General features: G+C 44.2%; 2 protein-coding genes and 1 long non-coding RNA gene across 3 annotated transcripts; all 3 read left to right on the top strand.

Moving 5' to 3' along the window:
- Positions 1 to 1079: 1079 nt before the first annotated feature.
- LOC125531889 (protein FAR1-RELATED SEQUENCE 5-like) lies at positions 1080 to 4372 on the top strand. The gene is made up of 5 exons (XM_087535652.1): positions 1080 to 1240; positions 2193 to 2457; positions 2589 to 3279; positions 3401 to 3858; positions 3959 to 4372. Exons 1-4 carry the CDS (start codon positions 1197 to 1199, stop codon positions 3769 to 3771), a joined length of 1371 nt encoding a protein of 456 aa, XP_087391778.1. The 5' UTR covers positions 1080 to 1196; the 3' UTR covers positions 3772 to 3858; positions 3959 to 4372.
- Positions 4373 to 7347: 2975 nt separating this feature from the next.
- Positions 7348 to 11555, top strand: LOC125518728 (uncharacterized). The gene is made up of 3 exons (XR_007288076.2): positions 7348 to 8023; positions 9819 to 9973; positions 11147 to 11555. It is a non-coding gene; the product is annotated as an uncharacterized LOC125518728 (long non-coding RNA).
- Positions 11556 to 13184: 1629 nt separating this feature from the next.
- On the top strand, positions 13185 to 14173 carry LOC147960305 (uncharacterized). Its single transcript, XM_087533266.1, has 2 exons — positions 13185 to 13249; positions 13336 to 14173. The coding sequence occupies exon 2, from the start codon at positions 13349 to 13351 to the stop codon at positions 14171 to 14173; it is 825 nt and encodes a 274-aa protein (XP_087389392.1). The 5' UTR covers positions 13185 to 13249; positions 13336 to 13348.
- The last annotated feature ends 8 nt before the right edge of the window (positions 14174 to 14181 follow it).

Below are 14181 nucleotides of genomic sequence, written 5' to 3'. Positions count from 1 at the left end.
TGAAGCTGGTCTGTTGACCCGGATTTCCCAGAAGGAGGAAATAACAAGGACTTAAGGATGATCAGGTACCGGTTTACAAAAATTCTTAACCCGGAGCATAACTTGTCAAATTTGTTCTTGTGTTTATTTTGCAACATAAGTTTACCATGGATAAATCCAAGCTAAACTTGGGGGCTAATGTCGGGGATATACCCCGCGGCGTAAACCGGCCAGAAGTATAACCCGGCCGGACTAGGCGTTTCATTGGTAAACCGCCAGAGGATTGGCGGTTTACGTGATTGGCGGTTTACATGTCTGGCGGTTTACGTGTCTGGCGGTTCACTGGTATGACAATTCACGAGCCTGAAGACTCATTGGTGACCCAGCGCGTGTTCCAGATGGATGACAAGGCCCAAGGCCCAGCATGCCGGTTTATGATAATGGTGGGCCGGTTTAAGAGGAAAGGCATGAGGAATATTTACCTTACAAGGAGTTACGACCAGGACTTGTATCCGGTTTGTATTAGAGATAGACTAGTCCTAATCCTAATAGGACTCTACATGTAACCCGCCCCTCCAACATATATAAGGAGGGGCAGGGCTCCCCAAAAGGGACAAGATTCACAAGTTCCACAGGTTGGACAAGTTAGGTTTAGACAATAGCTCTCGAGATAGAGCACTCTTGTAACCGTGATCATGATCATCAATATCAATGAAGCAGGATGTAGGCTTTTACCTTCACCGTGAGGGGCCGAACCTGGGTAAAACATCACGTCTCTCGTCCCGCTCAAACCCTCTCAAGCTACCACATAGATGCATTAGCCTCGCAACTAAGTCCTGACACTAAGGACATCTGCTGTGACAGATCCACGACAAGTTTCCTCAGCATTACCCTCTCCTTCACAGAAAGCTTGCGTCCGCGACTGCTCTCTTTTTCTAGACAGGCGCACTGCGGTGGCGATTCCCCACCAACGAGATGTCGACGGACGGACTGGAGGTCAACAAGTATGTTCTTGTTCCTCCAAGTTCTCTCCCCCCTAGTTCCTCCCCCACTTTTCTTTGCAAATCCATTCACCGATGGCGTTAGCTTTGACCGCAGGAGCAGTGGAGCTAACATCACCAGATGGAAAAGTGTTGTGTTCCCGATGGAATCCCAAGATTCCATGAGTGCTCCAGCCCCAGAGCTCGAGAAAGACGAAGAAGCAGCTGTGGTTGGAGATGGGCAAAGATATGAGGTGTGCTATGAAGCTACAAGCGGCTGGGTAAGGAGGTGCAGTTTTTTCTGTCCCCCAAGCATCTATTCAGCTTAAGAGATGCATTCTCGACATACCTTGCTGCTACAATCATGTGATGGATTATTTAGGTTTGACTGCGGAAATCCAAATGTAATATAGTTAATGGTTCCAGGTTGTTCATTTTAGATCTCTGAACAGATTTCTGGTTAGTCTTTTGGATTCTATGATTAATAAGACCAACCTGACATTGACACAAAATATCTATGATGTTTGGATTCCTAGCATGCTTTGTTGGATCTTGAAATTATGGGTGTTTTTTGTGGATTTAGCAGGCTGCAAAGAATAGATAGAATGAGTTATGTTAATCATGCGCGTGCATTTTTGGATTGCGTAACTAGAGCTGCTTTCTTATGGTGAAATACATAAATGCAAATTAGTAGGCGATACTAAACTATGTAGTTTTTTTATTTTAACCGTGGTGTCTGACATTTAGGCAAGAGTAAGCGAGATAACTTTTTGCGGTGATTATGGCTGGAGTACTTAGGCTCACCGTGCATGCAGACACAAAATATGTTATGTTTGGATTCTAGGATGAGTGTGCCCTTAAAAAGATGGCTGGTTGTGTATTCAAAATGGCTGATAAAAATGAGGATGAGTTATAACAATTATGATTGTGGATTTGGCTTTAGTAAGTAGAGCTGGTTTCTGATCGTGACAGGAGAAATGCATTTTTCCAGCTAATAGTGAGCTGGATATGTGTATGTGATTTCTACCGTGGCGTTTGATATCTATGTAGTTGGGTGCCATATCTCGTAATTTTTTTGGGTTTCTCTAGTCTCTCGTGGTAGTAGGTATCTTGATTATAAGAAGTTTTCCGTTGCATACAGATTCTTTTGCTGTTATTGATTTATGCTAGTGCTATACCATGAATAGATCACTAATTGATGGCTGTTCTTTTTGATGTGACGCACTGGCGCAGGGTGAGGCTCGGGAAAGCACCTGATGAGAGGGACATGAACCCCGACAGGAAAACACCACTTGAGCTTTCTGTCCGTGCTTATGCTGAAAAATGTGAAGGGCATGTCATCAATCCAACAATTGGCACAGAGTTTGACTCGTTGGATGAGGCATATGAGTTCTACAACCTATATTCATGGGAAACTGGGTTTGGTATACGGCTGGCGAAGAGCAGGCTAAATGTGCAGAGAACAAGATGTATGAAAGAGATTGTGTGTGCATGCGTGGTACGTCTCTGTAAAAAAGAAAAGCATTCGCTCATGCCGTTGCATAGTTACTATGCGCCGGAGTGAGTATGATATGACGAAATCCAGTGTCAATTTGAACATTGAGGTTGATATTTCTCTACTTTTTTCAGGGGTCCCCATTGAAGGAGAACAGTCGTTCTTCGAGGTGTGGTTGCAATGCAATGATAAGGCTGCTCCTATCAAAGGATGCAGGTTGGTACATATCAGAGCACAAAGCAAGGCACAACCATCCGTTGTCCATTACATGTGGACAAAAAATGCATTGGAAGTCGCATAGGCATATAGACATATACACCAAGGATCTTGTGAAGCAGCTCAGGGATAATAATGTTGGCCTTGGGAAGGTTTTCAGAATTGTTGGTAGTTTTTTTGGTTCCACGAAGAATGTGCCTTTTACAAAAAGGTCACTGAAGACATTGTGCAAAAAGCTCAACAAAGAACAGTCAGATTTTGATGCCGTCAAAACAATGAACCTGCTGGGAGAGATGAAAGCAAATGATCCAGACTTCAACTACACCGTGCAAGTCGACGAGGAGAGCCGCATGAAGACACTAATGTGGGTGACAAGTAGAGGGTGCGATCAGTACATGTATTTTGGAGATGCGATAACATTTGACACCACATACATGACAAACTTGTATGATATTCCCTTTGGTCTGTTTGTCGACATCAACAACCACTTCCAGAGCATAATTTTTGGGGGTGCCATGATGAGAGACGAGAAAGAGGAAACATTCAAATGGATCTTCAAGGAGTTTGTCTGTATGGTTGGTGGGAAAAACCCGCAGACAATACTCACAGGTGGGTGTGCCGAAATCAGGGGATGGGGGTTCGTATCGACATTATGTATGCCGCGATTTACATGTACAGTTCTCATGTTCTCATACTTTTCCCATTTGCTTTTGTTGTGATGCAATTGCAGACCAGGCACGCTCCATGGAGCTGGAAATTGAAGCAGAGCTGCCAAATACCGTGCACCGTTGGTGCAAATGGCACGTTTTGAAAAAGGCAAAAGAGTCCATGGGTGTTCTTTGGAGCAAGAACAACGACTTCAAGCTGGAGTTCCACAAGCTTGTGCATCACATGATCATAGAAGAAGAGTTTGAGGAGGGATGGAGGCAGATGTTGGAGAAGTACTATTTGAAGAAACATCCTTTTTTGACGCAGATATACGAGGTCACGCATAAATGGGCAAAGCCATATTTCCGAGGGGTGTTCTATGCTAGGATGACAAGCACTCGATGGAGCGAGAGCGCCAACCATTTGTTGAAAGGTTATGTGCCACCAGGGTGACCGATGCATCTGTTTCTGAAGCAGTTTGAGAAATTGCAATTTGACAGAGAGGCGGAAGAGAGCTTTCGAGAGAAGAGGACATCCCTGGTGAGTGCGTTGCAATTTCTTTTTTCATATCATTCTCCTGGGGTGCTTTCATTGTTTCTGCACCATGATAATCCCCTCTGCCTTGTGTTTCTTATCGCAGAGCGGTGTCTGTCTTAGGGTCAATCTTCCAATTGAGAAGCATGCTAGCAAAGTATACTCCAGAGCTATGTTTGAAAAGTTTGGCAAAGAATTGTATAAGTGTGGGGCACATGTGTTGGACGAGGTCGTGCCTAGAAGGATTTATAAGTCGACCCATGTAGAAGCGGCGAACAAGGAGAAATGGAGCAAAGTAGAATTCAAGATAGAAGTGAATGAATACGAGAGTTTTTTTAGTTGCGAATGCAGGTACTTTGAACATGCTGGGCTAGTGTGCTGCCATGCATTGCATGTGAGCTCGATTTTGCACCGTCCCCAGTTTAATTATGCTCCAGTGCCATGTTTGCTACCCTAGATGTGAGTCTCACAGAAATGATTTGTTCCCCCTTGTAATAGGTGATGGTTCATTTCCGATTGCAAAAATAGCCCAAAGCATATACTTAAAAGATGGACGAGAGAGGCATGTGACATTCTTCCTGAACATTTTGTTAGGTATCAAAGAGACCGAGGACCTCTAGCTAGTGATACATTCAGGCATCACACCATGTACATGAAAGCATTGGAGTGTGTCGTGCTAGGAGACAGCAATGTTAAGTGCTATGATGTTTTCATGGCTATGATGAAGGAGGTGCATGCGACTCTGCTTCCGCTTAGCATTGATAAAGATGGAATGGGGCTTGCAGAGAGAGAGAGAGAGAGAGAGATCAGCAGGTTGTAGAGAAGAAGGAACTTCCATCCGCGGAGGGCGATGCTATGATGAAAAAACATACTGGAGACGGTGAATCCAGTTGCTCAGCTGTTGGGCTGAATGAGAAGAAGAGGAAAAGGGGGAGGCCGACAACCAACAGGGACAAGGCTCCTTATGAGCAACAACTTAAGAGGTCGCAGTTTTGGACGATCTGCAGAGAGCAGGGGCACAAGTGCACAACGTGCCCCCAGTGAGGCGATTTGTCGAAGGCCCCAAGGAAGTCGTCGAAATGCACGAACTGTGGTGTGGTTGGACACCGGCGCAATACTTGCGGCACTAAGAAAAGTGGCCCATTTGAGCCAAACTTCCTGTAGGCAACTTGATTTCCTTTTGCACTTGTTTTGGTTGCTTTGTCTCATGTTTTTTAGACTTCATGTCATCCATGGATGAAAAGAACTCGATCATATGCGATCTAAATCAGTTGGTTAGGATGTATGCTGCAAATTAAAACGTGCGAAAATGTTGCCGCCGTCATGGCTTAAATTTTGCATCTCTTGCTCTCGGGTGTGGGGGCGAACGTAATTGCGCATTTTGCAAGTCGGAGATGCAAAGCAGTCAAGTTCTTGTGTGCCAGGTTCTGCTCCAAGGTGAGAGTCGTCCAAGGTGTTTGCTTTAATCCTATCCATGTACCACAATGGAGCCTAGAGTCAACATTTCTAGCCTAGAGTCAACATTTGTACACAGATGACGGCACTGCTGTCATATTTTGAAGTGACAAAAGCCTAGGGTTGGTAGCTTGGCGTAGGGTCCTCTAGTGCACTGTGCCCCCAGGCGCCAGTGGTGAGCACACGACCTCTGTCTTGCACATGTGTGCCCGACGTATGGAACAACCATTGATGGCTTGCATCAGATCGACGTGGGTGGGGTGCTGAGTTCCAGGGTCCATTACAAGGCATGGGCATGGCTCTGGCTTCGGTGTGGATAAGAAAAATGTTCGATGAAGAAATTCCTAAGTGAAAATCTCCAACGTTTAGAGAAAATGTCATCACGAAAAGAGCTGTTTTATGTGATAACAATACTCTTGTGCTTAGTGACCCGTGGGTGATGAAAATTTGCCCAACCGTTTGCCGCCCTGCTTATAGCTATGCGCCAGACTGCGCGGTCTCTATTGCTAGCTTGTGGGTGGTGGCGCGAGCACGCTTGCATCGACAGGGTTCTGAAGTGACTACTGATGGAAGCGCTGCCCCCAAACCTTTTCCTTTGAACTGATCTCGCTGCTTCACCGGCACGCCACCCGTGTCAGTTGTTGACAAGATCCATGGGCAAGTGCACCACACCGCCCATCTGTGCTGCACTTAATGGACGGGACAGGGCATACTATCTCTGGGCATAGGGAGTAGCCATCGTATGTGCGCTCCGTGGTTGATTTGGTGCCACAAAATTCAAATTCGTAACTAGATATGAGACGTAGATGGTATTGTTTGAAATTCGAAAATCGTGTTTGGGAGGGAAACCAAAATTTTCGGTGCTCTATTTATGGACGTGGCGCAGACACCTGGAAAATCATTCAAGCAGCGAGGGAGGGAACACTACAAGAAATATGCTCGTTTATGACAAAAAATAATGACCGTGGTCAGATTGGTCATGGATCTGTGACCAAAATTGACGAAATGGTCGTGTGGTGTCTAGCATGGTCCAAACCCTACAACATTACGACCATTTCTACCAGGAAGGTCATGATCTCATTGCACAAAATGGTCATAAAGATGTGTTGAACTATCCATATTCTCATTATTGGTCCTCCTTGACCAAATTAATAAGGTCATAGGCTTGAATAGAGATGACATGGCAGACACCTCAACAGTTTCACCTACATGTCGCGTATAGATGTCAATTTTGCCTACATGTTGAGGCCACAAAGTATAACTACACCTAGATATGAATTCACAATCCTTTTGTGTGCATTGTTTTACTTACTTGTTGTTCAAATTTCAAAATATCCATAAAAATGCACAAGTATCCGTTGAAATGACTTAAAAATAGCAAAATGACATTGATAAATGTCAAGTTTTGACATGAAAGGCATGTCTATATATCCGAATACGATGACGTCTATTTCACCCATGCTTCCATCTACGCTGATATCTTACTTTGAAAATAACTAAACTCTAAAACCCCATGATTTTAAAATTGAATATAATGGCCGATGCAAATCATGCCATCACCTAATCACATTAGAATGCATCAGTTGGTGATGCCATTTGACCACCATATCCAGTACAATTGTAAATGGTAAGGAACATTTTTTTACTTAAAATAAGAGATCACGATTCAAAGTGTTACAATGTGTTAACAAACTTCATAAAACATTTATTGTCATATCAAGGTTACATCATCAACAATTATCAGAGTATGTTTTATTTGTATAACTTTGCATCAAGATGTCACTTTGTATTTTACTCTAGTTTTTTTACTAGCCATACCATACTTTCTATGCAGTGTGGGGTAAAATAGAAGACGGGGCCCACGCTGCAGCTAGCGAACATGAAAGGATGGCGTGAAAAATAAAAAAGGAAAATCACGCGGAGTTAAGATCATTTTGGAGAATGATGGCGGGATCACGAAATTTCGGCTTTTGGAATGAGGGCGTTGTGCAAGTGGGCGGTGTCTTCTCCTCCACCCATTCTACATCACAGCCGCCACACAACCCTATCAGGCTCACCTCCCACTCCTCTCTCTCATTCTCCAAGATCCGCCACCGCCCCCTCCCCCACCAACCCCCTGCCGGCGTGTGACCTCTCCCGTCATCTCGCTGGCCGGCGAGCCTTCCGCCTCCCTTCACCGCCACCAGCTCCCCAGCATGGCTTACCTCCCTCTTCCCCGCTTCCTACACTGCATCTCCATCGGGCCCTCCTCGACCCCCTCTTCTTCTCCCCGGCCTCGTCCACCGCATCGGGCACCCATGGATCTGCCGCCACTTCTTAAGGGGTGCCCTCTGATGACCGATTCATGGTACTGCCAGCCAGATCCGCGCGGTGACCCAGGGGTACTGATGCCGTGCACCCAGCCGCCGCCACGCCCGACCACCAGGGCAACTGGACGGTGCTCCCGTCTGCGAGAAAATCACCTGCGCGGGCAAGGCGCTGAGCGCCGTGCTGGTGACGGTGCTACTATGCCTGGCCGCCATCACAGACGTGATTGTCGCCTCTAACGCTCCCGCCTACCGAGTGGCGCTGGAGCATCCATGCCTCTTCCATGCCGACCTCCGTTCCGTGCTTCGCCCCGTCGGCGCCCTGCTCGTCGCCTTCCTCCTCGGATCCTTTACGCACTACATCAACTCCGACCTGTGTCACTGCCGTCAACCTCCTCTCCAGCGGCAAGGTTAGGCCATCTCTCGACTCTCTTTCCAGTTTTTGTTATAACATTGTGTATTCGATTTGTTAATGGGCACCTCTGTTGGTGTATGCTTGGAAATGTTGTATCTGTAGTTCCACATTTTTTGCTTAGGTGTGGTAAAATAGAGATGTGATAATGGGACAGGGACGAGTGGCTATCAGGTGGGCAACACCCTGAATTCTTCACCACTGTCTACCTACTTTGAGATAGCCGCATTTAAGGATTTCTGAATTAGTCGAATACACATCCAATACGAAGTTATACACAGTGGTATCCTGGCATACTAGTGAATGCACACCAATTGCTATTTGCGGATCGAATGGGAAGAGATGAGCCATGTGATACTTGGCTGCACCCGCACTCTTCTTCCCCAGCTCAACATACACCACACCACACCAAACATTCCCTAGAAGTTACAGTCCAGAACATAACCATGGTTCACTGACTACATGAAAACGTAAAACACTTAGAGCTAATTAATGTGTCAGGCATATAATTACATGTTAATCCAACACTAGTTATTGTCAGTTACTATATTAAGCATAAGATTATTTTGCATCCCATTTCCGGAACCAACAGTGGCCAATCTTTGCATGAAAGAGAGAGGTTAAAGAATTTCATGGAACACGTGGAAGTCTCTCAATCCAAGAACCTCCAGTGCCTTGCTCTTGGATTCCACCATGGTCACTGCATCATGTCAGAAAACAAAATAAGTAAGGTTTTGACTTTGAGCAAGGACACACACAGGAAGCATGAATTTTCAATGAACACAAGAGTCTGGAGTGACTACTGTGCAGGGGGCTCACCCTACTCCACCCTCTCATGGCCCAAAATAAGTGTCGTTGATTTAGTACAACTATATATTTAGTACAACTATATAATAACCTTGTACTAAATCAACGTCACTTATTTTGGGACGGAAGGAGTAGAACACATTCGTGCAAAATATGCGATACCTCTGATTGTGGGAAACCCATTTTGGCTGCTATTAGTTCTTTTGAGATCTTGTGAATTCTTTCATAAGCAGTTAAAAATTTAGCACCATGTAAATTATAGCTTGAACAAATGCATATTTTTTAGTTTTTTTTCTCTTGATGCAAGTCTATGCAATTCTTTTGGGATCTTGTCACTCTTGTTGTAATTTCAAATAGTTTATGCAATTCTTTTCTTGTCTTCCCTTTTGTTCTGCTAATGGCTCAATCGCCTGAGATCTGATCTGCAAATTAATTGAAATTCTAGATGCTAGATCTTCCTCTGCCACGCTTCTTGGTTGCTGCACACGTGCGATTATAGTCTGTTGAGCTGTTAAGAATAAACTGATGATCCACTTCAGTCCTATAAACTAATGAGGTGTTTTATTTTGCAAGATATAATGGTTATTTGGCATATAGCTACATATCAAATATATGGTATTGTATTACAATTGTTACTATGATCATGCAATTGAACACATTTCTTGCCAGAACAATGGCTAGCCTGTCAATTATTATATCATATGCTCCAAGCTTTGTAGTTTCTGATTGTATCTCAAGCATTGTCTTCTGTATTTGTTTCCGTGGACAACTACTGGTGTAATATGCAAACAATAACATAGCTAGAGATGCTATGTTATAATTAATCACCATTTACTAAAATTTAGCTTCTGCTTGCTACTGGTGCAATATATTTCCTGTTTTTGTCTACTAATCATCAGTTACTAGAATATACCTTCTGCCTGCTACTGCTTGGTTCTTGACGCCACTAGTTTGTACTGAAACATGGAGACTTTACCCCTTGCAAGATAATTTGGTCATGGTGACCCATATGATGGCGATTTGCTCTGGCCATCTTAGTTCTGGCGGTGGTGGTGGCGCTGCTCCTATGATGGTAGGCTCGTCTGCCTCCCCTGGCCGCCGCCGTGGTGATGAAGCTCGGCCTAGGCTACAACCCCCTCCGGTGAGCTCCTCACGTCCCCTTCTACCCCTCCTACTTGCTCCATGATTCTATGCTCCGCATTTGTGAGGTGTAATTGTTCAATTTTGTTCATAGTCAAGCATTGGATGATATTGTATTTGTCACGATGTACATGGTTCATGAACTATGCCAACCTGCAGCTTGTTATACTAGTGATAGTAGGATAATGCAAGTTTTGACAATCCATACATATTTCCGCATGTTTAGTGTCTCTCCGGTTTCTGACCTGTCTGCCTTCTAACGAAGAGAAACCAAGAACAGACACTTTGATCGATGCATGATTCAACTTGTTCTCTATTTAAGGACCTTCTTATTTTTGTTACCGAACATTATGGATTGCTGCTGCGATCGAATTTGTTTCACTCATGGAGATTAGCTCCTTTACTTGCTCTGTTTTGGTTAAGATTGATGATCCATGGATAAGAACATGCACATTACTACTGAATCTGTTTCATGTCTCTGTCTACTAATCATCAATTACTAGTAGTTGGCTTTTACATGCTGACCATTGTTGATAGTTAGATACTAGGTATGTGATGCGCTAATTGTACACCTACATTTCCAAGTTCCAACTCCTATAGTCTCTGCTCGCGTTGGATTTTGTTGCCTGTGTAATAAAATTAGTGTATGTCTTTAAAGGAGTTCGTGATTTTAGTTCTGGTTGTGTCAAATCTTCACTATGTACCATCCTTAGTGTTTACTTAACCGAGGCATTGGACATCGGAATTCGGGCATGATGTATAATTTCAGTTCTAGATGTGTCCAACACAAACATTACTATCAATTATCAAGTTGATTCTAAAATGTCTTATTAACTTCAGTTCAGATGGTTATTTTTGGAATCGGTACCAGTTTATTGTTGGCCTGGCCTGTGCTTCGTACCTTGCTTTGGTTTCCTGTAGCAAGTAGTGCCTCAATACCTTTTCTATGTGGTGTCCATGGATTGAAATTTTGGCTGTATGTATTTATTATAGTATTGAAAATGGATCAAACCTTAAGTTCTTAGGTTGTGCATATGGCTACGCTCCATTCTTTTGTGCGTGTTAATTCAGTTTTGGTGTTGATTTGATGCCGATGTTTGGAAACAAAAAATTGATGGATGGGTTTATTTCAGTAGTCTAAATAGGTTAATCTTCTTGGTTTGTTGGCGTGCAGATGATTGATGAGCTGATCTTCTTCCACCAGTTGTAGCGGGAGTGATGCTGGAGCAGTACAACGATCATTAGATACATGTGCCATTTGGGCAGGGAGAAGCTGGGACGGCCCTAATGCAGTAACACCACCATGTGGCAAATCCAGCAGATGGACACAACATTGGTGCCTGGGTGATGGGATAATGTATGTGTACCAGTGACATGATATTTGTGCTTCTCTTCCAATCTATATTGTTGTGCACTTGTGTACTTGTTGGGCCTTTTTGCCGTGCACTTGCAATTTTAGAACTATTTTTTTGTTGTTGTGCACTTCTTGGTCCTTGAACCTTGCTGTGTATAGGAGTCAATGGATGATGTATTGTATTTCCTGTGATGTGTTACTGAAATGAAATATACAGTTTTTTTGGAAATATTGTATTATGTTGTACTTGTTTTCTAATGGGCCTATCCTAAGACGTGCATGCTTTTGACAAAATAATGCATTAGCCCAAATAAATCAAACCATTTCAATTAAGAAAATAGGTATTGGGCAGGGCCCATGTCGTTTGGATTGGGCTGTGAAATCTATGATGATTGGGCCGGGCCCATTTAGGCTAGATTGGTGGACTGGGCTATGAAATTTATGATGATTCCATTTGGTCACTAACAATGCCACGTCATCTCAACCAGGTCAGATCCTACGTGGCTCAAGCAAATGGGTAATGACCTTTCTGAAATTTTGGTCACAAATCTATCTAAGACCGAAATTCCAAAAAGGTAACATTTGTTCGTTCTTGACGGCCAACTGTTGACCATCTGAATTTGGTCAAAAAAAGGTCAATAAAAGATAACAATGACGAATCAACGACCAAAATGGGGAGTCACAATTGACCGTATTTCTTGTAGTGGAATGGTGCCTAGCAGCGACCCCATCAGCGCGCACTCGCCAGCTTCCCAGCTGACGGAAGTATCAGGCTCAGCATTGATAGTTGGGGGGATGCAGGTTATATCGTGGATCTCAAGCTTGCACTTTTCCGTTCCTAGGCATTGTTTCATCTTGTAACATGTTCTTGCCATGTGTTCCGATGCATCACCAGGTTCTCAGTGACGGGGTAGGGCTCGATGATCTGGTATTCCATGACCCGCTGTTGGACATAGAAGTCGTGAGAGATGAGGTCCTTCGCTTTTGCACCAACTTTCCATAAAAATGTTAAGTTTTTGCGTGTGGAGAGTGATTGTAAACTCCATCTTGTTGCTATTTTTCAGGCTAGCATTATGGGGCAAGGGCCGCCGATCCCGATGGGTCACCAGGAGATTGTTGGAAAAGTGAGTGATGTTTTCGTTGGCAGTTTTATTATGCCATAGGGATTTCGATAGCTAGCTCTTATTGCAGTAGATAACTGAATCTACAACTTTTTTAAGCAGGTTGATCTTACCGTGGAAGTGTCGTTTTGCTGCTTGAAAGAGGAGTACGCAGACTTCGATCCTTGCATGGCACATGCAACACAAATCATTGCATGCGCCCTGGACGATGGGGATCACATGTCAGCTACTGGCACTGCCGAGAATGGTGTTGAAGAAGATGACGCTGAGAGCCCTCCATGCAAGCGTCCCAAAACCTAGATTAGTTAGGCACTTTGCAAGATGTACGTGTGCGTACATAGTGGTTAGTGTTAGTCATGGTTTATGTCATGATTTGTGTAACCACGTTGTCATGTGTTCTGTTTGAAACCCTTTCTGGCTAGTCAATTATCGATGTGACGTAAAAAAAGCACTCTTGCCTCCATTGTTGTGAGGTTAACATGTAGTGATTAGTGGATCGGGAGAATTGATGTTAATCAAATTTGTTCAATGAGGTGAGGTGTCGCTCTCTCATTTGTTGAATGGAAGCAGGTGAATAAAACAATCCGGCTCCGCGCTAGTGGATGTGGATGGCTACAAGCGTGGACACATTGGTGGCCATTCGGTTAAAATACAATTGGAGGCACATGGTGCCATGTGGGCGGTGCATGTCTATATATGCAGTGCTAGCGGCAGAGAGATGCATTCAACGAAAGCAAACGAAGCACATCTTCACAAGCTGGGCGGAGGAGGAGGAACTGAAAGCTAACAACAAGTGCTAGTTGTTCGTCTTCTATCTCCTCCCCATTTCACATTCGCTCCTCTCTCATTTTTCTTGGTCTTCTTACGGTCGTGGTGTTCTTGAAACAGATTTGGATCGAAGATGGGCCGGAGACCAAAGTACTACTCGCCTACACTGCCGCCGGACGTGCCGTCTTCCTCGACCATGGTGGCTACGAAGAAGGTCCCCGTCCGCAACACAGCCTACCAAACTGGTATGCTTCACTCCATCGCGGGGGAGTGGAACCCAAACATGAAGGGTGTGTTTAGGGGAGCGAGGATGGATGAGTTATGTAAAATCAAGCTCCTAGGCAATAACAACCGTATCTTCTCAATGTGTCTTCTAGCACGGATAGACCCCCAAAACATGAAAATGGACATGGGTGATGGTAACTTTGTAGTGATAAATGGTAGGGAGGTTTCGAAATGCCTCGGGCTAGAGCCATGTGGTAGGAAGATAGATATTCCCGATGCTGCTTGTTTGGTAGACCGAGGAGCCTTGCTAGCAAGATTGCATGAAATTTTACATACAAAAATGCACAAGTCGTGCAAGATCCCGATTGTGAGAGTAAAGAACATAGTGCAAAATGCAAGCAAGGTAGCAATAGTTGGCGCTGAGAAGGAGAAGATGATGGCAGCCTGTACAATCATAACCACTTCCACTTTTCTTGTTCCTAGAGGAGCTCATCCCAAAATTTCCGACAAGCTGCTGCCTGTGCTTGCTGATCCAAGTCACATATCAGACTACGATTTATGTGATTATGTCGTCGAGGGGTTGAGAGAGGCTGCAACCAAGCTGAGGGAGGATCTTCTCCATGACCCTTCTCAGCTAATGCTTCAGGGGTGTCTCCTGGTACCACAGGTTAGATTTAGTGCTTGTTATGGTTTCTATTTTTTTATTTGTGAGCATTTGATGTGGCCCTGCTAGCAATGACA

Source organism: Triticum urartu, chromosome 7A (assembly GCF_056163025.1).
Source record: "Triticum urartu cultivar PI428250 chromosome 7A, HENAU_Tu73, whole genome shotgun sequence".
Taxonomy (NCBI): domain Eukaryota; kingdom Viridiplantae; phylum Streptophyta; class Magnoliopsida; order Poales; family Poaceae; genus Triticum; species Triticum urartu.
The sequence above is the reverse complement of the archived record's forward strand: the minus strand, read 5'-3'. Positions and strand labels throughout refer to the sequence as shown.

Coding starts and splice junctions, on each gene's coding strand:
- LOC147960305 (XM_087533266.1), top strand. CDS start 13,349: ATGGGCCGGAGACCAAAGTACTACTCGCCTACACTGCCGCCGGACGTG.
- LOC125531889 (XM_087535652.1), top strand. CDS start 1,197: ATGGGCAAAGATATGAGGTGTGCTATGAAGCTACAAGCGGCTGG. Junction 1,241..2,192: donor ATGAAGCTACAAGCGGCTGG/GTAAGGAGGTGC, acceptor GCACTGGCGCAG/GGTGAGGCTCGGGAAAGCAC. Junction 2,458..2,588: donor AGATTGTGTGTGCATGCGTG/GTACGTCTCTGT, acceptor TACTTTTTTCAG/GGGTCCCCATTGAAGGAGAA.